This window comes from Meles meles, chromosome 17 (genome assembly GCF_922984935.1).
Source record: "Meles meles chromosome 17, mMelMel3.1 paternal haplotype, whole genome shotgun sequence".
NCBI lineage: Eukaryota > Metazoa > Chordata > Mammalia > Carnivora > Mustelidae > Meles > Meles meles.
In genome coordinates this window covers 38,354,753-38,377,198 of record NC_060082.1, presented here as the reverse complement: position 1 = coordinate 38,377,198, position 22,446 = coordinate 38,354,753, and the positions used below count along the sequence as shown (strand labels likewise).

General features: G+C 60.6%; 1 protein-coding gene across 1 annotated transcript in view; it reads right to left on the bottom strand.

Moving 5' to 3' along the window:
• Positions 1 to 3,017: 3,017 nt before the first annotated feature.
• Positions 3,018 to 22,446, bottom strand: part of CAPN2 (calpain 2) — a 41,186-nt gene continuing 21,757 nt past the window's right edge. The window contains exons 3-21 of the mRNA XM_045982473.1: positions 21,929 to 22,047; positions 20,753 to 20,886; positions 19,746 to 19,914; positions 18,500 to 18,583; positions 17,109 to 17,194; positions 16,491 to 16,565; positions 15,862 to 16,022; positions 14,386 to 14,555; positions 12,886 to 12,897; positions 12,101 to 12,312; positions 11,350 to 11,386; positions 10,587 to 10,652; positions 9,603 to 9,660; positions 8,052 to 8,116; positions 7,353 to 7,421; positions 6,624 to 6,702; positions 5,435 to 5,551; positions 5,151 to 5,209; positions 3,018 to 3,864 (exon numbers count right to left, since the gene is read on the bottom strand). Of these exons, the coding sequence (XP_045838429.1) occupies positions 3,841 to 3,864; positions 5,151 to 5,209; positions 5,435 to 5,551; positions 6,624 to 6,702; positions 7,353 to 7,421; positions 8,052 to 8,116; positions 9,603 to 9,660; positions 10,587 to 10,652; positions 11,350 to 11,386; positions 12,101 to 12,312; positions 12,886 to 12,897; positions 14,386 to 14,555; positions 15,862 to 16,022; positions 16,491 to 16,565; positions 17,109 to 17,194; positions 18,500 to 18,583; positions 19,746 to 19,914; positions 20,753 to 20,886; positions 21,929 to 22,047 (1,796 nt within the window). The 3' untranslated portion in view covers positions 3,018 to 3,840. The remainder of the gene's footprint in view (positions 3,865 to 5,150; positions 5,210 to 5,434; positions 5,552 to 6,623; positions 6,703 to 7,352; positions 7,422 to 8,051; positions 8,117 to 9,602; positions 9,661 to 10,586; positions 10,653 to 11,349; positions 11,387 to 12,100; positions 12,313 to 12,885; positions 12,898 to 14,385; positions 14,556 to 15,861; positions 16,023 to 16,490; positions 16,566 to 17,108; positions 17,195 to 18,499; positions 18,584 to 19,745; positions 19,915 to 20,752; positions 20,887 to 21,928; positions 22,048 to 22,446) is intronic.

Genomic DNA, 22,446 nt, shown 5'->3' with positions numbered 1-22,446 from the left:
GGGTGACAGTGTTTGGAGGTGGGGCCTCCGGGAGCCAAGGAGGCACCCACAACATCACCAGGTAGAGACCCCACACACCCCATGAAGGGCATTTGTGCTTGAAAGGAGGAAGAGGCTGCAGCCCTCCCCTCCGCCATGTGCGGACACTGCAAGAAGGTGGCCATCTGCACTCTGGGAAGGGTCCTCGCCAGATGGCAAGTCGGTTGCATCCTGATCTTGGACCCAAAGCCTCCAGAACCGAGAGGTAGACATCTGTTGTGTGAGCCTCTAGGCTGTGGGGTTTTGTTCTGGAGCAGAGCAGACTAGGAGTCCTGGTTACTGGCCAGATGCTGATCTAGGTGCTTCTGTGAGGGACTTTTCCGATCAGCTGACAGGAGGGGGAGGTCACCCTGGGCTGGGTGGGTGCAAGAGAGGTGTGAGGGACTCAGCCCACCACTGGTGGCCACAAGGAGGAAGGGGTCATGTGCCAGGGAATGCGGAAAGCTGCTGCCCACGGTGGGAAGCCCCTCCTGGGGTCTCTGCTGGGACCGGCCAGTCCCATGGGGCGGGCTGGGACTCCTGCTACAGGACTGTGAGGTGAGGGGTGTCCTGTGTTTTGCTTTAAGATTTTATTTTTAAGTAATCTCTTTTCCCAGTGTGGGGCTTGAACTTGCCACCCCAGAATCAACAGTCACACACTCCTTCATCTGAGCCTTCCAGGTGCTGGAGGATGGGTGTTTAAGTTGCTAAGCGAGAGGCAGCAAGGGCCTCTGAGCCTGGTCTGGCACTTCCTAACCATCTCTGTGGCCCTGCCCAGGGTGCACAGTTCAGCATCACTTCTGCACACCTTGGCACGCAGAGGGGCCCACTCAGGTATTGTACACAGAGGTGCCGGGAAATTGTAAAGAAGCGCTCAGGTGTATGGGAAGGGAAGACGTGAAAACTAGGAGAATATGATAATCTGTTTCCTTCGTCCTAAACTAAGAAACTTCACTTTTATTTTCCTTTTGTTTTTCCCTTATCATCAGCCTGAGGATCCTTGTATCAGAGGTCCTCGTGGAAATATCCCCAAGTACAGGGAAAGGTCCCGGACCTGGGGTCACGGTGCTTGAGGGTAGCTGAGGGCGCTAGTGGGACTGCCGGTTACTGCGTCCAGTCAGGCTTTCTAGTCAGCCTGTGCGGTCAGCACGTGTGGCCAGTGTTTCTGGTCACCATGTCAATTTGGGGTTTCTGGTCAGCATTAATGGTCATTGCGTCCGGTCAGCGTGTCTGGTCAGGGTTTCCAGTCAAGATTTCCCACCAGTGCATCTGGTTACCGTGTCCAGTCAGCATATCTGGTCACCATGTCTGGTCACCGTGTCTGGTCAGTACATCGATCACTGCGTCCAGTCAGGGTTTCCTGTCAGTGCGTTTGGTCTCTGCATCCGGTCACTATGTCTGGTCACTGAGTCCGGTCAGCACATCCGGTCACCATGTCCGGTCAGGGTTTCCGGTCAAGGTTTCCCATCAGTGCATCTGGTCTCTGCGTCCAGTCACTGTGTCTGATCACTGTGTCTGGTCAGCACATCCGGTCACGGCTCCAGGTTTCTGTGCAGGGGTTGAGAGCATGCGGCTTCAGCAGCCATGGCCTCGTGCCTGTGACGTTGCTCATGAGCACGATTTCCGATGGCTGTGCGATTCCCCGTCACGTGAGAGATCCAGGTCTGACCCAGGGACACGCTGGTCCCGAATTTTTAGAGTGATGCCCCTAAGCCATCTTCATGGTGGCAGTTTTTAGATTTCTGAGGGGGGAGTAGGGCAGCTGGAGGGTGGGCCCTGCTGAAGGGGGCTTCTAGTAGGGACGGGGGGCACATGGAGGACAGGGCAGAGGGCAGAGCTCATGGTGTTGAAGGCACAGAAAATTGGGAAGATGCCGCTGGTTCTCCTTCATAGGTCTGGGCACTGGGAGGTAGGTGGTGGTCACAGGAAGCAACAGGGCCCAGGTGGTTGTGGGAGGGGAGGAGATGGGAGAGGAAAAGAGAGAAGAGGGAGGAGGGAGGGAGGAGGAGGAGGAGGAGGAGAAAAAAGAAGCTGGGGAGAGAAGGGAGAGGAGAGAGGAAGAGGGTGGGGAGAAAAAAAAAAGGGAAGGAGATAGGAAGAGAGGAGGGAGGGGAGAACAGAGCGAGAGGAGAGAGAGAAGGGAAGAGACGGGCGAAGGGGGAGAGGAGCTGCTGGGCTTGGCGGGGAGGAGGGCGTGTCCTATGTTGGGAAGAAGGCGCTGCTCTCAGGGTGCTGGGATACTGCGTGCAGGAGAGCTACAGAGGCCATGTGCCCAGCACAGACTTGGAGGCCTGGGACTGGGGCCACTTCTGGCGGGGTCAGAAGATGTGGGGTGTTGATGCACTGGCTAACTTCTCCCTGTGAAGTAGGCGTTGGCAAGGGCTGCACCATGTGGGAGAACCCCAGAAACTTCCCCCTCTTCGTCCTACCGTGCGTAGACCTTTCCCGTGTGCTGGGACTGGACAGTGCCAAGTGAGTGGGTGAGCCAGGGCAGCCGGGCAGGAGCAGAGGGCCAGAGCCTGCAGCACGGACGTGGTTTTGCCTGGGCCTCTCCTCTTCCCGCGTGCCTGGGCCTCAGAGGCCTCCATCCTGCACCCTGGCCTGTGCTGCTGAGTGGAGGACACTCGCCAACCCTCCCTGCCTCCCCTCAGCCCGCATGTAGGGCCTGGGCACCTCCCTGCCGAGTCTGGGAGATGCCCCTCCCTATCCCATCGCATCCCACTCCTCTGGCATCCCCCGGGACTTCCGTGCCTGTTCTGCCAGGCCCCGTCACATTCTAATGCCCGAAGGCCTGCCTGGGCCTCCTCAGGGGAGACCAGAAGCGGGTTAGAGTCCCACCTACTTGGAGACCACTTATGAGCTTCCGGATTGTACAGTCGCACAGGAAAGGGGAGTTAAGCTGCCTGCTCTTGTCACGAGGGGAGTTCAGACATAGCAGGCCAGGACCAGTGTGGGCACAAAGCCCTGGCAGGCCCTCCAGGAAGGACAGCACTCTGCGGGACGGTCTGGGCTGCTCTTTATTAACAGCAGGTGTGGGAGAAGGTAAGGCAACAAGGCGATACTTGCACAAAGCGGCTAGCATTGTCCCAGGGTGGAGTCGGGGGTCCAGCTCCCACGCCACTTCCCTCCTGGCTCCACGCGCAAGCAGGGCAGGGGTGACATCCAGGTGGCAGAACCGCTGATTCTGTCCTTGACCGTGACCCCGGGCCCCTGCGCTGGTGCACGCTTCAGGTAGCTGAGCCAGAGCTGATCCCCTTCAGCGTATGGGACACCCCCCATGTGACACCAGACTGCTCAGGGTTTGGGCTCAGACACACAGGTAACCGGTCGAGTTGACGTAAGGCTGGTCTCTGGAGTGACCTACAAGACATAGGGGTGCCTTCTCGGTCGCTCCGCGATGCCTCCTGGTTTCCCTTTTACTCCAGGGGCACGGACTGCTGCATTTTTAAACCTGAGGTTGCTCAATATTCCCAGCAGGAACCTCAGAGACAGACTCCACATGCGGTCGGTCAGCTGTTAAAACACCTCCCTGCGCCCTCTCCCTGGTCGGCTGTCGCTGCAGACTGGAGTTTGTACAGTACGCAGATTCCAGGGTTTCTTTCCACTTACCGAGGGTTAAGTGACTCGCTGGCATTTAATATCATAATATGCAAATCTTTGACTTTGAAGTTTGAACGTTCTGCTACCTCAAAAAGCATCTTTATTTTCAGCTATGATCATCTGTTTAAGTAAATGTTCCCGTAATTGCAAGGTCCAGATAAAAAGTTTCTCTGCGGAGGCCTAGTGCTCGGCTGATTGTCTTCAGGCAGCTTGGTTAGGACTTCAAAGGACAGAAAAGCAGAGCCACTGTGAGGGAGGAAACAGCCATCAGCTCAGAGACCGGGGGCAAAACGAAAGGCTATTTATTCTGAGAGACCTGACTGCCGCCCACAAAGCTGAGCCAGGGTGGGGGCCTCCGCATACAGGCTTGCGGCTTCTTGACACCACAGGCCAGCGGACCATGACCTGGAACTCAGGCCACAGAACATCAGGCTCACGTGCGTCTGGCCTGTGGCTATCCCCGAAACCAGTGGCTTTGGCCCTTGTCCTGTTGGAGTAAAGTGGGCAATCTGGGTCCGATTCTGATCGAGTTGGTCTGGGATGGGACTGGACCCCCGGCTTCTGCCAGGCTCCCCATGGCGCGGTGGCTCGTCCTAGCAAACATGAGAGCCTCGGCTATGGGCTGTGACCTCAGGGCGGGTGTATTCCCCAGGGATGTATGGCTGGAAAAGCAACTTAATGTTCTTTGTAACCAGCTCAAACGGATTTTCAGATGGCTGAAGCCCTTCGCAGCAGCGCCTCACAGCAGGTGGGCAGCTACTAAGCTGCTGGCTTCCTCCAGAGTTCAAAGTGCAAGGAAAGGAGTGGCCAAGTGCCAACATCCATCCCATTTGCGACTTCACTCCTCACTGGTACGTGGGACCTAGTCATTCCCGGGGGGCTTCAGCCCCCCGCCCAGCCCTGGGGCTGCCCCAAGCTCCATTCCCCTGAGAGCAGAGGAAATGTACGGCCTGGGAGCACAGGTTTAACCTTCCTCCTGGGGGTGAGAGAATGTTCTGGCATCAGGATGGCCAGAGAGAACACCTCGTACTTAGCTTTCCAGGGAACCAGTATCCCCCCTCCGTTTGGCTTGAGGATCATCTCCTAGGTGGGCATTGTGGGGGCTCCAGACACATCCCCCAAGCTTAGTTACTATTGGGAGTGTTTTTAAAGGGGGATCTGGTCTAAGCATGACAGATCTTTCCAAACCCGCTTGAATTTCCTCCAAAGGGTTTTGTTATATGAACACTGCCTCCCGTGTGTGCTGGTCAGCGGTTCATTCTCCTACGAGGGATCCCGCAGCCCCCTCTTCCACTGCCTACTCGAGGCAAAGCCAGTGGGAGGAGGGGACAGGAGGGGCAGCAGGAGACGTGGACGGGGCTGCCAGTGAGAGTGCGTGGTGGGACTTTACAGCCACTTTGGGGCTGTCTCCCACGGACCTGAAGACTTGTAAGGTGCAGGTTGAAGTAAGCGGCCACTAAGCCACAGGTCCCTGTGCCCCGGTGCCAGCACTCTGTCCCCCTAAGGGAAGGGCGTGTGAGCCACGGACTTACAGAGATGAGGTCCAACTGTATGGTCCCAGTGTTCTCGGGGTCCAGCTGCTTAAAAACCCCTGCGAAGGAAGAAGGGCCATCCCCCGTGAGCGAGGCGGAACAGAGACCGTACTGTCCTCCCTGTTTGTCCCAAGCCATTACTCCTGGCCTCTGTCCCCGTGGCAAAGGATCTTCATGGTCAACTGCAGATCCGTCCTGTTTCAAGCGATCTCGCCTGAGGCAAAGGGCGGGCTGCCTTCACCCCAGCAGGGCTGAGAAGGGCCTTCCCCTGAAGGGTCACTTACTGAATAGCGTTTCCAGCCGAACCAGACACCGGACGAAATTGTCGAAGTCGATGATGAGCTCGTCATCCGCAAAGCGAGCCACGATCACCTGGTGGAGCTGACAGGGCAGCTTGAAGCCTGCGGTGGGACGAAGCCTCGATGTGAGCATCAGACGGTGCCCGCAGTGCTCCCGTGCCTGTGCCCACACCCGCGCCTGCTTCTGCACCTGCTCCCGCACCCGCACCGGCTCCCGCACCTGCTCCTGCACCTGTGCCTGCTCCCGCACCTGCACCGGCTTCTGCACCTGCTCCCACACCAGCTCCCGCACCTGCTCCTGCACCTGTGCCTGTACCTGTGCCTGCTCCCGCACCGGCTCCCGCTCCCGCACCTGCTCCCACACCTGCACCTGCAGCTGTGCCTGTACCTGCACCTGCTCCCCGGTGGAAGTGACCCTTCAGAGCGACTGAACAAACTGCTTTTGTTCCTTGGCGCTCTCCTGGGGGGACTCCCGTGCTTTGCAAAGATGGCGCTTCCTCCCCTTGCTCCCGATTGCAGTCTGCTGCCGGCCCTGCCTGTCTCCTCACTGGCTGACACGAGGCTGCCCGTGCCTCATCTCCTGTCTGTTTAGCTCAGAATCACCTCGGAGAATCTTCCTCGATGCATGGGGCAGAATCCATTTATCGCAAAGTAGTGTGAATTCCTGCCTTTTCCACAGCAGCAGAATTTCTATTGAGCCACGGCTATGTGAAAGTGAGCCCATGTTCCCCGCCTGCCTTGCAGCCCGCTGAGGGGACGTGTGCCCCGAAAGGCAAGGAGCCTGTCTTTCCCTCCCCTGTCCGCCTGTTGCCAGAATGTCGTGGCGGCAAGCCAGCGTGGTCAGGCAGGGAAGGGAGGTACTGCACTTGCACCATTTGGGAGAGAAGGATGGCCGTTTGGGTCTCTGTGGAAGGATTACATCCCAACCAACAGAGTGGAGATGCCCACTGGGTGTGAGGGACTTACCCAGGGTGGGGGGCCCAGTGAGCTGAAAACTGGCTCTGCCCGCTCGACCTGCCAGGCCCTCGGAAGGAAACGTGGACTTGCGAGGGCACAGCGGGCATTTTATTTTACCAGTGAGCTTTTCAAAGGGGGATGGATAGAAAGGATGAGCCAGCACCTGCCTCAGTGCAGAGTAAGCGCTCACATGTTCTACACAAAACCAAGTCCTTACCGGCTTCCTCTAAGGCTTTCCTCATCTCATAAGAGTTCATGGTACCCGACCGGTCCACGTCAATTTCCCGGTAAATTTTCTGGAATGAGCAAAACAGTTACAAAGACCGCAATGCAAAGCCAGCAGGTGACGAGTTAGCGCGTACTGTATGCCGCGAGGGCATGAAGCTTGCCAGCTCTGCCTCTCCTCTGGCCTCTGAAAGTCACCCCGTTTCTGCCTTAAATAGCTAATAGTGTCCACCTCTCTCTGTGAGCAGGCTTGTACACATGCGTGTCGTCGGTCCGCTAAGCCAGCCATGGCGGACCCGTGTTGTGAAGTCATCTTTGTGCCTGGGGTGTCCAAAGTCCAAAGGACAAGAGGCTGCACAGGCTCTTGAAGACACTTTCAGGGCAGCTGGAAGGTGACCCTGTTGCCAGCTACTAGCAGGGGAGGGTGGGAGCAGCCTAGGTCCATGTCAGAGGCTGGTCCTTGCTGTTCCTGCTGCCCATCATGCCTCTGGGGGTCAACTCCCCACTCCTGGGGATGTCCCTCTGCCCCCCCAGAGGGTGCATCTGCCCCCATGGCCAGTCACAGACCCGACGCCCCGCCTTCCATCCCCATGGAGCGCACACCAGCACCCACAGCCTGACATGGACCTGGTGCCCCGTTTTCTGCCCCCACAGAGGGTGTGCTCCCAGACATGTCCCAGACATGGAGCCGCACGCCCTGCCTTCCATCCCAGGTACACACCTGGTACTTCTGGATCTTCGTCCAGAGAACATAGAATTCCTTCAGCCCCAGCTTCCCGCTGCCATCTGACTGTGCACCGTTAAGGAAGGTTAAGGAAGGCCCCTAGGGGGCATCGTGCGGGCGTGTCACTGGATGGCGTGGCGCCCTCCGCACAGTTATGTGGAGCACCAGCTGAAGCACCTCACGCGGCACTCAGGGGCCAGAGCTGCATCCACGGGCTGGTGGAGGGCCTGGCGGGGGCCCCAAGCCTGCCGAAAAGGCTCTGTCGGGTGACATGCAGGAGTGCTTGGTGATTCTGAGACTATTTCTAGGGCCTCATGGGGGGCACTGGGACAGGAGGTGCTGGGAGCCCAGGAGACCAAACTTCTGGCAGCTCAGCCCAATCCCTGCCCTGAACGCGGTGAGGCAGGTGGGCGGGTGGCCCTGGGAAAGAGATGCCCACAACGGGCCTCCCTGTGCCTTTAACTAGAGAAAAAACCCACGACCTGAGAAAAACAGATTCAGGCCAGAAACAGGACAGTCGGGGGAGGTTTGCCATGGCCCCTCAGGAAACCAGCCCAAGCTGCTTGGGCCCAGCGGGTGGGCATCTCCCGCTGCCCGTGCAGGGGGCTGGGGCTTCTGGCGCTCCCTATGGGGGGTTCTGAGCAGGACTGGTGGGGGCTCAACGCCCCGACTGTGCTCTGCAGCACGAAAGGATACGTCCAGCATATCCACCATGATTTTGCAGGTTTCGATGCTGAAGCCGTCCGACTTGATGTCCTGGCCTAGAAGACAAAGAATGATGGGGAAATCCCTGGGTCGGGGGGTGGGCTGTGCTGTCCAGAGGACCACCCCCCCAGGGCAGAAACGCCTACGTGTGCCTCCAGGACAGGGGCCATTTCACCCTCTTCTAGTGGCACAGGGGGCTCGCGGGGTCAGAGGGGACAGAGAGGAGCGTGTATTTGCCATGTCAGCCTGTGTCCCTGTAGACTGAGAAGCCTGAGGACCAGACACTCTCCAGAGCTACTGTGGTCCACTAGGAGAGTGGGGTACAGCAGTGGCTGGCGGCTGGCCAGAGACCCTTGTCACAGACCACGAGAGACTTGTCCTTTGTCACATCCTTGCAAATGTAACGTAGCTTCTCTCTGAGCTGCCCTTGTGCGCACAGACCCCTCCACGGGCCCAGGCGGAGGCCTGGATCAGTGGGCGGCCCAGGAGGCTGAGTCCCGGCACGGCCTGGCTCTTCCCTGCCCGCCCAGCCTCCGTGTGTGTGGGAACAAGGCAGCTTTGAGGGCTGCATGCCTCAGCAGCTCTGTGACTTCACTCGTGCCTGGCAGCCTCCAGGCCAAACACCAGCTTCTTATCCTCACCCGGCCTGCCCGGGAGGAACCAGCTACGTGTGCCTCCTGAGCTGGGCGCGCTGCCCGTGTGCTCTGGGGTGGGCGACCCCACCAGCCCAGGTACTTCTAGAGAGGTTGCTCTTGCGGGGGGGGGGGTTAGGCCAGCTTCTGGGCGGAGCACGGGGCTGCTGCCCAGAACACAGCGACATCCAGGCTCTCAGGGGCTCTGGGGCAGCCGTGCTTCTTGGGATGAATCAATGGGGAAGAAACATGTCCCCTGTGGCTGGACCACACTTGGGGTGAACGAGCCTCAAGGCCCATGGGAGGTGCTCCGGCTCTGCCCCGGGCCCCTCTCCTGCATCACCCTTTTCTTCCAGCAGACCCGACTGCCACCACCGCAGCCTTGGAGTCGCCAGCCTGGCTCATGGGCTTGAACAGGACGTCAGATGAGGCTCCTGGGCCCGCACACTGGGGAGACGCTTCACGGACTGTTGCGGTGGTTTGAGTCTAAGATGGTCTCCGTCCTTGCGCCCCAGCCACACAGGGAGATGTGGACTCCATCCGCAACCCCACTACACACAGCCGGGGTTCACAGCTTGGGGACTTTTGGGCCGGTGGGTGGGGCTGACTCAGCCCTCCTTACCAGCTGCTCCTCCGAGGGGCCGCCCCACGGCACCCCTCCGGGAAGTTAGGTAGCCACCCACCCACTTCATGGGCGAGGAAAGAGCCTGGGGGTCACGCACCCGGCTTCGAGCAACAGCCCGCCAGTGGTGGGAACTGGGGCGTGGCCTCTGACCTCCACCTGGACCCTTTGTACTTTGTTTCATCGGGGTGCTCAGAGACTCCTCTACCCAGTGCAGCGGGGGTGGACGCAGATGTTGCTGCGGGAGAGGGGGTGCGAGGGCGCAGGGAGCGCCAGCAGGGCACTTACGCCTGGCCAACACTCTCCTCAGGATGGTCTGTAGCTCAAAGGCGGAAATCTCCGCGTCCTGTGGACATGAAGCAGAGCGTGGTTACATGGTGGGGGCACAGGACCTTGAAGACCCACCCTGGGGCAGGTGCACTAGGTGGGTCAGGGCAGGGTCTGTGATGTGCATTTCGACCACCCCCAGACCCCACGGTACACCTGTTCCAGGTGGACTTCCAACACCAGTTCTGAGCTCTGGAGGGTATCAGGGGTAAGCCCTCCCCTCCACGCGCACGTGTGGCCCCACAGGCTGTCCTCCCCTATGAAACTCGGGCCTGGCTTGGTTAGGACCAGCACTCTCTCTGTGCCTAGGACTTCTCGGGGGGTTCAGGTGCCTCTGTGCACGCACACGTACTGGGTAAGGGGGGGTACCGAGCCCCAAGATTGGCCGTGGTCCCTTTTGCCTCCTGGGGGTGGCGGCGGGGCCTGTGTATGACTGGACCAGCGGGGAAATGTCTCTGTCCCTTAGAGACCGGGACGGGGCGTGGTGGGGGGGGGGCACCTGCTGCACTCCGATGGGGTGGGCCGGCTTCCTGTGCAGGACAGAGGAAGGCGCCAGGTTCTGGACCAGTGGGAGCAGCGGACAGCAGCCTGAGGCCCACATGGCTCCCGCAATCAACACAGCAGAGATTTGAAACCCTTGTCCCCACCCCATCCCCGCTCCGGGTATCTTTGTGAAAATCAAGAATAAGGTCTGAGCCCCACGTCCCAGCTGCAGTGGGAGAAATGAGAGCAGGAACCCTACCATGGGGAACACGGGGCCAGAGCTGACCCTGAGCTGGCAGCCCCACTGTGTGGGCAGGACGTGGGCGGGAGCCCGAGTTCCATCCGCATTTCCTCTCTGCTTCTGTGGTTTCCTCTGTCCCTCTGAACTGGAGTCTCGAGGATGAGACCGTCCCTCCCTTTGCAGCGACCAGAGCACATGGCAGAGCCCACAGGGACACCCACCTCGCCTGCCAGTTGGGCAAACAGCCTCCTGAAGCCATCGTCGATGTCGTCCTCGCTGGCCTCTATCTGGAAGGAGGGGCACGTGGCTGGGAGCGGGTCAGAGCCAGGAGGGGGCCTCCCCCGCCTCCCGTGGGCCTAAGGGCCAAGTTATGGGCTTGACACGAAGGATGGCAAAGAATAAAGGAACGATTTTCTCGACCGGACAGGAGAGGGATAGAAACTCTGTGGGAGGGATTAGTGAGCTCCTCAGAGTGTCTTCTCTGACCTGCGACCAGAATGGCCCTCCTGATCTACACTAGTGGGGATTCAGAAGCAGAGCCTAGCCAGAATGATCTAGACCTGTGACATGGCCCTCTGGGACTGTACCAGTCTCTTCCTGGGGACCAAGGACAAGCCACTGAGCCGAGGGCTATCAGGCCTGGGGACAGCAGGGGAGCCTTCTGGGGGGGTCTCAGAGACCCTGAGCCCGAGTCACCAGTATTTCAACAGAACCTCTTGGAGCCCTTGGGGCCATGGGAACCTTGTCGCCCAGCGTTTTCATTTTATGATTAAGGAAACTGAGACCAGGGGGTCATTGGACACCCGAGTCCCGCACGGTGGAAATCTGAATCCCGCACGGTGGTCAGCGTGGGTGCGGGAAGCAGAGCCTAGTCTGGAGTTGTGGGCATCAAGTCCTCCTAAACCCTGGCGATCCTGTGTTGTTGCTCTGGGCCCTGAGTGGTCCGCGGCAGAGCAGGGGTGGGAGTCTAGGGGCTGCACGTACCTCGTCAAGGTTGGCCTCGATCTCGTCATCAACGACCCTGGAGACAGAAGGAAACTGTGTCACTGAGGCCGGGGTGTAGTTTGCGCGCCCAGTGCTGCCTGCAGGGCTGAGTCCCTCTCCACAATGAAGGGACTTAAGAGTCAGAAGGTCCTTCTTGGGCCTGAGGATCCCATGCCAGGCCGTCAAGAGTCTGGTTTGCCATGCCTGCATCTGGCAGAAGCCATTAGGCCCATGGCTGGCTTGACCCGGCAGTTTGCACACATGGTCCTGGGTCTTGGACAGGGAGCACGTGGCTGTTTGCTGTGTCTGTTTCCTGTCCGCTCAAAGCCCCCTGGTCTTTCAGTAAATCCCCTTTTGGTTAAGCTGTCCGAGGTGGATTATGTCTCTTGCAATCAGGCACCTAACTGAAGAGACATGGTCCAGGCGGTGGCCGCTGTGAGGTGAGGCCGTCCTGATGGCAGTGGCAGGTGGACAGGGCCCACTGGCGCCCACCCTGGGCAGGATAGTGTGTGGCCACGGGGTCTGCGCTTGCCAGTCGGTCTGTGTGGTTACGTAAGGTCATGGTGAACCTGACCACACACCACTATGCTGGAACCGCAGAGACGTCGAGCGACAACACTCAAGTCCTTCTTGACCCCACCTCCCCTGCTAACCTGGGCAGCAGCAGGTGTCCCAGACCAAGGCATCGGGAGCCTTGGAGGGTCGGGACCAGCCGCAGGGACCTGGAGGGCGGGGCAGTCAGGCCACCTACTGGTAGTCGGCTTTCTTCTCGGAGAAGACGCGGACACAGAAGTCCCCATCCTTGTTGGGCTCGAAGGTGGAGGGCACCAGGACGTACTCTCCCGGCGGCAGCTTAAAGCGGTTGAGCACCTCGCGCAGGTTGATGAAGGTGTCTGACCGCTCCCTTGCTCGGTGCGTCAGGAAGAAGTTTCTGGGGAGGTGGATGTTGGTCTGTCCGTACATCTGGTGGACAAACGGAAACGGGGGCAGGGGGTAGTCAGTTGCACAGTGTCTGGGTCGTTCCACATCCAGAGAGGAGTGGCCCGGGGAGACCTGGAGGCGCGTGCAGCAGGAGCCGCACGTGTGCCCAGCTCTGCAGAGAGGCCCCATCTGCCTGTGGAGGTCCTCGGGCTTCCTCACAGGGGCTCAGGGATGTGCGTGGTGTGCCACATGGATGGAAGCAAGGACAGGGCCTGCCTGGGGATCCAGGCCTCCGTCTGTGTTCCCACACTATCTCACAGTCTGTGGGGTGCCTCGTTCCCCTGGGGCTTATTTTAGGACAACTGGGGGACTCTGAAGAGCCTCCTGCTGTCCCAGGACCACACATGCACAGGTCCCGTGGGGCTGCCCAGGAGGCCTGGCCCTGAGCTCCGACCAGCAGGGTCTGGGACCTGAGCCACCTCACCAGGGCCCGGAGGGCATGGGGCCTCATCCTTCGCAGCCGCCAGCCCCTGCCCAGGCTTCACAGGACCCCTAAGCTGGTGGTCTAAGCCTTGTGCCCACTGATGATCCCGTGCCAACGTCTGCCAGGCGTACCTCCTCTGGGACCTGCAGGGAGAGAGGGGAATGAGTCACTCGGCCCACAGGGCGGCTGCAGGAAGGCCTGACTGCGCCGTCCATCTGCAGCAGCTCATTCACAACTGTGTCCACAAGGTGGTTGTTTTCCAAGCGACCCAAGCATTCCCACGCTGAAAATGAAGCCCTGATCGGCACCTCACGGTTGAGCCCTTCGCACTGTTCCTGACTCACAGAGACTAAGCCCGAGGCCCGGAGCCCCGCAGGAACAGGGCCAGCTTACTCCGCCCCCCGGCTCGCAGAAGCAGTGCTGTGCCCTCGGGCAGACAGGGCAGTGAAGGGGTGCCGCCGGGCTGGAGGGCAGCACGCATCAGCTCCTGGCTGCTGCCAGAGCCCCCGGGGGCATCCCATCCCCGTGAGGTGGGGGTAAGGGGAGGGTAGTGTGTCAGTCTGTGTTTTCCTGGGCCACTCCATCCCAGATCTGAAGCCCTCAGCTCCCACTGCAGAGACGAAGGGGCTCGGAGTCATGGGCCTTGTTTGAAATGATGGCATCTAGGGGCACCTGGGTGGCAGTGGGTTAAAGCCTCTGCCTTCGGCTCAGGTCATGATCCCAGGGTCCTGGGATCGAGCCCCGCATCAGGCTCTTTGCTCCGCAGGGAGCCTGCTTCCTCCTGTCTCTCTGCCTGCCTCTCTGCCTAGTTGTGATTTCTGTCAAATAAATAAAAATAAATAAATAATTTATGAAATGATGGCATCTAACCGACTCTGCTTGGTGAGCAAATGGGCAGGTGTCCCGGGGCCACGTTGCCCGCGAGGAGCGAGCAGGGCCATGTTTCCAGGCTGCTGACTTCTACCAGGTGTGGGCTTCTCAGGTGGCTCAGGCTGTCCCTGTGACCTCGCTGGTGACCTCACGGAACAGGGGGGCCCACTGGGGGCTCTACCCACCAGTGGAACGGATCTGGTCGGTGCTGCAGGGAGGAGTGGAGAGGGTGCCGGGGTCTAGCCCCAGATGGGCAGGCAGCCGCTTTCTGCCTGCGGCTGAGCTGGGCTTTTCTTGAACATGGTTCGAATGCAAGGACGTGCGGGAGACAGCATGAAAGCCAGTGTTCCCTGTCCAGAGCTGTTCCCAGGCCCTGCACCGGGCTGGGCTCCCATCAGCTGGGCGCTGGAACAGTTCCTGCCCTTGCCGTATTCCCAGATGGGATTCAAGAAGCTCTGTTCTTAAGTCTCCTTTGTTCCAAGGAGAGTGGTGCCAGGCCTGGGGGTAGGGTCTCAGAAGAGGCAAGAGGCCCCTATAAATAGAGTGGACTACCCAGGAAGCTGGCTGTGGGGGCCCAGGCAGCAGCTCAGCACCTGCAGGGACCTCAAGCCTTCTCTCGAGACCGGCCGGGCCCAGATGCCGGCTCTCGTGGAAGCTTCGCTATGCCCTGGCCCAGCTCCCTGTCTGGGTCCCGCCTGGGTCCCAGGGCTGAGATGTGGGCAGGAAGGGAGGCGGCAGCCCCACCGTGATGCTGCCCGCACCTCGTAGATGCCGAAGCCGATGGTGTGCATGTCCTCGCCCATCTTCCTCTGGCGTCTCCGGTGCTTCTGGATGAGGCCCACCAGGAAGGTGCAGCCGCTCTCTCCATCCTCTTGGTCCTCGTCCTCCTCCTCCAGCTTGATCAGGTACTGAGGGTTCATCCAGAAGGTGTCTGCGGCCAGAGGGGGCCGGGCTCTGTCACTCAGAACGTGGGAGCCCCAGGTGGGGGTGCAGGGGTGCAGCAGAGGTGGGCAGTGGGCATGGCAGGGGGCTTTGGCAGGGGGCGCGGCGGCGCTCATCTAAACATGGTGGGGACTTTTCTGTACCACTCCCTCCACCCACCCGCAGGCTGGTCTCAGGGACTGATGGTCATCATTCTGGAAGAGGCCATTAGAGCTGAGCAGTCCCCTGGCGGTACCTCTCCCTCCCCACGCTCGTCTGGGAAGTCAGAGGTTGCCCAGCTGGCCTGGCTGGGCAGGCGGGGGCACGCACCCCTGCACCTCCAGTGAACCCAGAGGCCAGGAACATCCTGTGCACAACTTAAGCCTCTTTTTCTGTGTCCTTTGTCCCCCCAAGCCTGTCCTGTTGTCCCCATGGTGTCGCCCTCCCCACTTTCAAAACCTATTTACGGGAGGGACCTGAGGTTCATTCACATTTAGGGATAATTGTGCTGACTGCCTTCCCCTCTAATAGGATAAAGCTCTTTGTTGGGGAAAGAAAGGCACCATCCAGGGCTGGGCTTGGCTGATCCCAACCCTGTGCCCGGCTGCCTGTTTTTACTGATAAAGTTTTATTAGAACACAGCTGTATGTCTTCACTTGATGGCCTTCGGGCCACAGCTGTAGAGCCGGGAGTGTGACAAAACCTGATGGCTTGCAAAGCCCCACATATTTGCCATCTGGCCCTTGCAAGAGTTTGCCAACCCCTGACGTAGCGGCTGGGGCACAGTGCCTTCCCAGCACCTCTGGAACCGCCACTTGGAGGCTGCACACTTGAGGTGAAGGATGAGGGGCTCTGGGCCGGAGGGACCCGTCTGCTTGCCGGACTGGGATCCTTGGGTCCCTCATCCACAACACAGGACCCAGACCTGCCGCCCCACCGCCAGACCACGTGTGCTCAAGTCCCTGGGAGCTCACGGCCCAGGGCAGGTCCCTAAACCTCTGCGGGCCCAGGCAGCCTCATCTCCCAAGATGGAGCCACAGGAACTGGTCACCGAGACCCAAGGAACAGCCTGATCAGCCCCTTGGGACAGTCCCTCGGGCCCAACCTGGAGGTCTTGCGGACTCAGTGTCTGCGGTGCAAGGAGAGGGGCCCCCGCCCATGCAGCAGAAGGTCCCGGGATCCCCAAGGGCGGGGCCTGGACTGTGGGCTGTGTTATGTGTTAGGGCCCGCGGGTGAGGTCCCTTCCTGCGGGCCTGGCTGCCCGGGGACAGAGGGGCCGAGGGCATGAGCCGGAATTGGGCACAGTGGGGTCTTACTGGGGTAGTTCCGGCAGCCTCCCGCCGTGGAGCCCCGTCTCCAGTTCCCGTCCATCTTGGTGAGTTTCCACTTCTTATAGGACTCACTGGTGAGGGTGTCAGGGGTCAGGTTGCAAATCTCCAGACGGGAGTAGTGCCTCAGAAAGTCGCTGAAAGACATCCTGGCAGAGGCGGGGGACACAGGCACCCAGGTTACAAGACAACCTGTGGACACATACCTTGATCTTCTGCCCAAGGCCGGACAGAGAGCTGGCGGAGGTCGGGCTGCTCTGAGCACTGAGCCAGGCTGCGTGGAGGCAGCGGTGGTGGTGGTGGGGCCCACCCACGGGCCCAGCCCTGCTATCCAAGGGCCCATTTCCTAAGGTGTTGGGATGACCCTAGCGCTGCGGGGGAGAAAGGCCGTGTCTCTTCCACGGGATCTGAACAGGCTTCTCTATGAAGCTGCTCAGCTCTGAGACCCCACTGTTGAGAGGGACAGATCGGGGAGGAGGAAGAAGGGTTTCATTCAGGGTCTTCTAGGGAACAGAGGACGATGACAAAAGCCACTCCCATGCCTCCGTGCCCCGAAGACATCACCTGGCTCAGCTCCCCAGAGCCCCCTGGGCAGACCCCCTTCCCTGCAGCCTTACCAGAACTCTCCATCTTCGTGCCGTTTGGTCAGCTGCTCCCTCACCTCTGGGTCCACAGTGTTCCAGTTGGGGCAGCTGGAGAACCACGGGACAGGATGGGCATTAGAAGCCAGTGCTGTTTGAGGCCTTGTCCCCAGGACCCGAGAATGCAGGCCCAGGGACACGCTCCGGCACATCTGAGGGGCCCAGACCACCCCCGGCTGGGTGAGGCTTGTAGCCTTGGGCAGGGCGGTGAGGGCAGACAGGACACGACCCATCGGAGGGAGAAGGGGAGAGCGCGGGCGGCCCAAAAGTGGCAGCTCTCATAAGGGGAACGAAAAACCCCACGAGTGGCTGAGCTGGAGGCACCGGCCCCTTGCCCGCCCTCCCCCACCCCGGGAAGGCCTGCCAGCGGCTGACTGCTCCAGGGAAGGTGTGCACCACAGGGTGATGGAAGGAGCCCAGGGCGTGCAGGTAGGCACGCAGATGGGTTAGAGGGGCACATGCCCTGAGTGGCCCCCGGGAGTGGGGACCCGTCTCTGGGCCCCCATGGCAAGCCCCCGGCCCTGGCCCAGCCGCCAGCCTTGCGGTCTCCCTTCCTGGATGCCCCGCACCTCCCGGGGAGGGCACCCGGCTCACTTGTCGTTCCACTTCCCAGTCCACTCCACTTCTCCCCAGGGGTTGCGGATACGGATCAGCTTCTGCAGGCTTCCTGCACTTTCGACCTGAAGATGGGTTATGGGGAGCAGAGGGGAGGATGTGGAGTTCAAGCTGGGCTTAGAGGCACTCAGTCCCAAAGCACCCCGTCCATGAGTCAGGAGGTGTCAGGTCTGTGTTATGGGGGGGTCACGAGAGGGAGAAGGGCTGGACCCCCGGCCACTCGCTGCTGCTGGGCATGGACCGTTCTGGGGGGTCCAGCCCATGGCAGACGCTGTGAGCCTGGGGCGCCAGTGCACAGTGCCCCCGAGCCTCCTGACTAGCGGAGGACGCGCTGCCCTCACCCCCACCACAGGAAAAGGGCCGAGCGGAAGGGGACGCCCAGCCTGGATCTGAGTCCCGGCAGGTGCTGCTACGAAGGGCGGGCAGCAGTTGGAGGGTAACTACGGACTCTGCACTCGATGCTGTAACGGGATTCATGTTTATTTCCCTCGGCAGGAAAACGGCACTGGCACCATGCGAGACGGCGTCTCTTTCCTGGGAGACGCATTCAGGAGCCAAGTTTGACATCTGTGACTCACTTCCAAATGGCTCAAAAAACAGCACGGGAACACAAAACAGACGTGGAAAATCCCGTCGAGTCTAGGGAAACAGTGTTCGGGTATTTCCTATTACGCTGTCGTTTCAGCTTTTCCATAGACTTGGGCTTTTTCCGAAGAGAAAGATGCATGTGTGTCAGAGGTGGGCGGAGAGTACACCAAACTTTAAGGTCAAACACCACACGGAGGCCCAGGCTGGTCAGAGGATGCGGGGTCCCCCTACAGGACGCAAGACCAGCTGCACGCCAGCATGTGCGGTGTCCAGTAACGGCCACTGCTACACGCTTCGCGCACCTGCTGGGGGGCCCCTGGGCTTGCCACGCTGGCCCCATGGGGACACCGTCACCATCTCTCTGACCTGAGAATGCTCCGGGAGAGAGAACTCTCCAGAGAGCTGGAGAAATGCGGTCAGACCTGAATAGGAATTCGGGCGCAGACACTGTGGCAAGATCAAATGCAAAGGCATTTTGTGCAGAGACCCTGGCACTAGCCAGCTGCGGTCACTGTCTCTGATCTCTAGCGGGTCCATTAGGGCGGGGCGATCGTGGACCGATCGTGGACCAACCGTGGACCGCATGGAGAGCGCCCGAGCTGGCCCGCGGCCCACAGAGGGCAGATGCTGGCTGGCAGCAGTTCCAGGCCTGTTGGCCCGGCTCCCTGGGCCTCATGAGTTGGAGGCCTGGCAGCGGGGCTGTAAGACCGTGAGCCCCACCCAGGCAGTCCCCCACCAGACGTGCTTCTGGGTACCCCCCTGCAAACCTCTGTCCACCTTACCTCCTCGGCCCCGGTGACTGAGTACGCGTGCCCCTTCACCAGCTTCTGGAACGTGATGGCTTCTGAGTCTGCCATGCTGGTGATCTGGAAACATGGGAGGGGTCAGGCCACTGGGCGCAGCCTCGCTCTACCTTCTGTTCCCCCGGGTCCACTGAGGCCCTCAGTGCCAGCCTCCCATGGCAGCTCTCAGACGGGGAGGACAGCAGGGGCAGCCAGGGGGAGAGCGCTGCACCGGTGAGTGGGAGGCATTCATGAGCCTTCGCAGAACCCTAGAGTGGGGCTGGTGGCCCCGGGCTCAGGACAGACCCAGGACGGGATCAGGTGGCCCCGGAGCCTGTGGTCTGGCCTGGCCCCGCTGCGGGGTTCCCCGAGGACACTTCTGTGTATGTGGCCATCTGTGGGATTTGCTCCTGTTCTATCGGAACTTCCTTAGGGGTCCCCCGTTCCCCCCAACTATGAGAGAAGGGAGGCTGGTGTGTCTGTCTCAGTCAGTGGGAAGAAGGCCTGAGAGCAGGGTCTGCAGAACAAGCCAGAATTCCGGCCCGCAGTCTGGCAGAGAGAAGACCGTGGGCCGAGCCCCAGCCCGGGCCTGCCACACAATCCCGATACAGTTTCGGCACCCCCAGAAATGCAGTCTTAACCGCCAGTCTCCACCCCCAGAGACGGGGTCATCTGCAGTCTAAGACCCTCCCCCAGGGAACACTTAATAAAATCAAGTATTTCTTCAAGTTTACTAGGTTGAATTTGGTTTTTTAGCACATCAGACAGAGACTCTGGCCCCAAGAGCAGGGGCTTCTCTCTCTGTCCCCATGGGGAACGTGTTCCCGGTGGCACAGGAGTGGGGAGTGGACTCAGCCCCTATCCAGAGGACGCCTGGGGACATGAGGGGGTGCACACATCCCTGCGGCCAGCAAGGCCACCATGAGGAAACAGCCCCTCCCGAGCCTCCCACAGGCTTGCAGACCCTGCAGATCGGAAGGGGAAGGGTGCCAGGCTCCAGGCCATGCAGGGCCTCTCCCCAGGGGCGGGTGTCTGCACTGGGTCCTTCCCCAGGGACCAGCAGAGGGTAGGGGACTTGCAGAACCCGCAGTCCAAGCTGGCGGTGCCCAGAGGCGCCCTTGCCCCATCAGCTGTCCCCTACATAGCCTGGCTGTTGCTGGCCACCCCTGGGATCCAGGTCACAGCCCTCCTGGCGGACGGGGATGGGCTCGCGCCCGCCAGAGCTGGGAGAAGGGCCTGCACTCACATCGATGGAGCAGCCGAGGAGGGAGCCCTTCTGCAGGGCCTTCTGGATGATCCTGAACAGGTTGGGAGGGGCCTTCCTGAGCTCGTACCACTCGGCGATGCCCCCGGTGAAGTCCTCGAAGCCCTCAGTGGTGGCGCCCCCTGACAGCGCTTCGTAACAGCCGTTGACTCTGAGGGGGGACAGATGCCGCTGCTGCTTCTCAAAGTGCCCCCCCATCCGACCTCCCGCCCTGACCCTGACCCCATGCCTTCTTGGCCGGGGGCTCCAGGGACCCTCCGCTCAGGTTCCCCGGGACTTGGGCTCCAGCAAATCTGCAGCCCGACTGGCAAGGCCCCGGCAGTCATCAGGTCTGACCTCCTGTACTGAGGTCCCCAGAAGGGCCAGCCGGCTCCTTGGCTGCTTAGAACACACCAACTCGCTAATGAAAAAGGGTCTACGCACAGCACAACCTGCGGCTTCTAGCTGTGTGACGGGGCGCGTGACGGAGATGTGGCTCCCAGGCCCCAGACGCTGACTCCTGGCCACGGGGAGCCTGGCCCTCCACCCCGGCAGCAGCTGCCAGGGACGGCCATCTCTGGACGCCGGAGAGCCCAGGCGGCCAGGGTGGGAGGGGACTGCCTGCGGGGGCGCTGCCGTGGGGCTCGGGGACGACAGGCTGTGGGCTGGCTAATGGCACACCATACGTTCTGCACCAGTTCCCGAGCTTTCCATCCCTCTTCAGGGGCCAGGAACACCCACTGGCAAAAACTCCACTGTCTTTAGCTGACAAAGAAGTGGAGGTCACCCTCAAGGTCAGCAGTCTGGGCCACACCCATTCCTGTGTGGGAAGTGTGGCTAACGTGGCCGCGACGTGGTGAACACGGTCACTGATCAGGCACGACATGGCCAGGCACCCGCCAGGCAAGCACTCCTGGCACTGAGACCCCACTTCTGGCCAGAGTCGTCCTTGACCCCCACCTGCCACTTCCAGGACCCAGGCTGCCCAAGGGAGGGCTGCAGTTACTCACTTGGCGTAGGCCTTCTCCAGCAGCGCGCTCCAGAATTCACTGCCCTCTGCAGAGTGCACGAATAGCAGCTCCCCGTTCTTGGTGGGCAGCCTGTCGTCCACGACCACGTCCACCCACTCGCCGTACTGCCAGAACTGGGGGGCAGGGGACACGGGACGGGCTGGGGGAGGGGCCGGCAGCCACATGGGGACCCCTGGCCTCCGCAAGCCCGTCCTGGGAGGAGATGCTGCCCTTCCTCTGCCTGGCACAGCCTCAATGAGCAGCTGAGGGCAAAGGCACCTGTCCTTCCCTCCAAGCCCAGACCCACGTCTTGGACTGTGCCCCGAGTCTCCTGCTCTCTCAAGGATGCTACTTCTCATTTACCAGCATAAAAGAAGGCAGCGAGCAACAGCTCACTATTTTGTCTCAGATGTCCCGAAACAGGCTTTTCTAAACTTGGGAATGACCTCCCGAGTGCCTGTTCCACCTCCCTGCCTGTTCGGAGAGCCTTCCTACTGCTATCCTGGCAGGCCCCCTGTCAGGAGCAGGCCAGGGAGCCTGAGGCAGCCTCTCCAAGTCCTTCTACAGAACAGCACGGTCCTAAGGGTCTGATACACTTGGCTGAGCATGGGGACCTATTCCAGCCTCTGGGACCTGTTCCTAACTCCTAGGACCTTCCTCCTTACCCTGTCCGGGTGCTGTTCTTACTCCTCCCAGGTCCTGTCCTTAGCCCACCAGGACCTGTTCTAGCCCCCAGGAACTGCCCTTAGCCACTCCCCAACGACCTGTCCTTACCCCCCACCCCCAAGGAACTCTTCTAGCCCCTAGGTCCTGTCCTTACCCCTGAGGACCTGTCCTTGGTCTCCAGGACCTGTCTTTACCCCCAGGACCTGTTCTGGTCTTTTAGGGCCTGTCCTTAGCCCCCAGGATATGTCCTAGCCCCCAGGACCTGTTCTAGTCTCCAGGAACTGCCCTTAGCACTCCCACTCAGGACCTGTCCTTACCACCCCCTAGGAACTCTTTTAGCCCTCTGGTCCTGTCCTTGGCCTCCCGGGTACTGTCCTTACCCTCCAAGAACTGTCCACAGCTCTCCAGGTCCTGTCCTTATGCCCTAAGACCTATCCTTCCCCCACACCAGGTCCTATCCCTGGCCCCCCAGGACCCACTGGGGAGAAGCCGGTACCAACATCAAGTCACCTGGAAGTGGAAAATCCCCGCATAGCTCTCCTGGAAGCTCTGGTTTAGGGGCACAACGCGAGCCAGGACCTCTTCATTCAAGGTGAGGGAGGCAATGGCTGCCAGGAGCCAGCAGTCACCTGTGAACACAAGCACACAGCTCCAAACCCTGTCCACCCCTGGGAGTTTGAAGCTGAGGATGGGGTGAACGCAGGTGAACACAGCCCCCGCATGATGGGAGGGTTCTAGGGCTGGGTGACATCCTTAGTGGGGAGGTGACCTGGACAGAGGCAGGAGGACTCACTCGTGGGAAGACACGAGCCAGCCGCGCTGTCTTCCTGGTCCAGCCACCTGCCTGGCCCACGGAGGACACAGCAGGAGCCCTGGAGTGATGGGGTACCCACACTTCTAGGGGCACAGGGCATACAGGTGAACTCAGGTGAGCTGGGGGCAGGACATGCAGCCACGCAGATGGGACGTGGTCGGCGGGGAGGAGGGCACAGGGGCCGCCAGCAGATCCCACACAGGCTGTCCTGCGC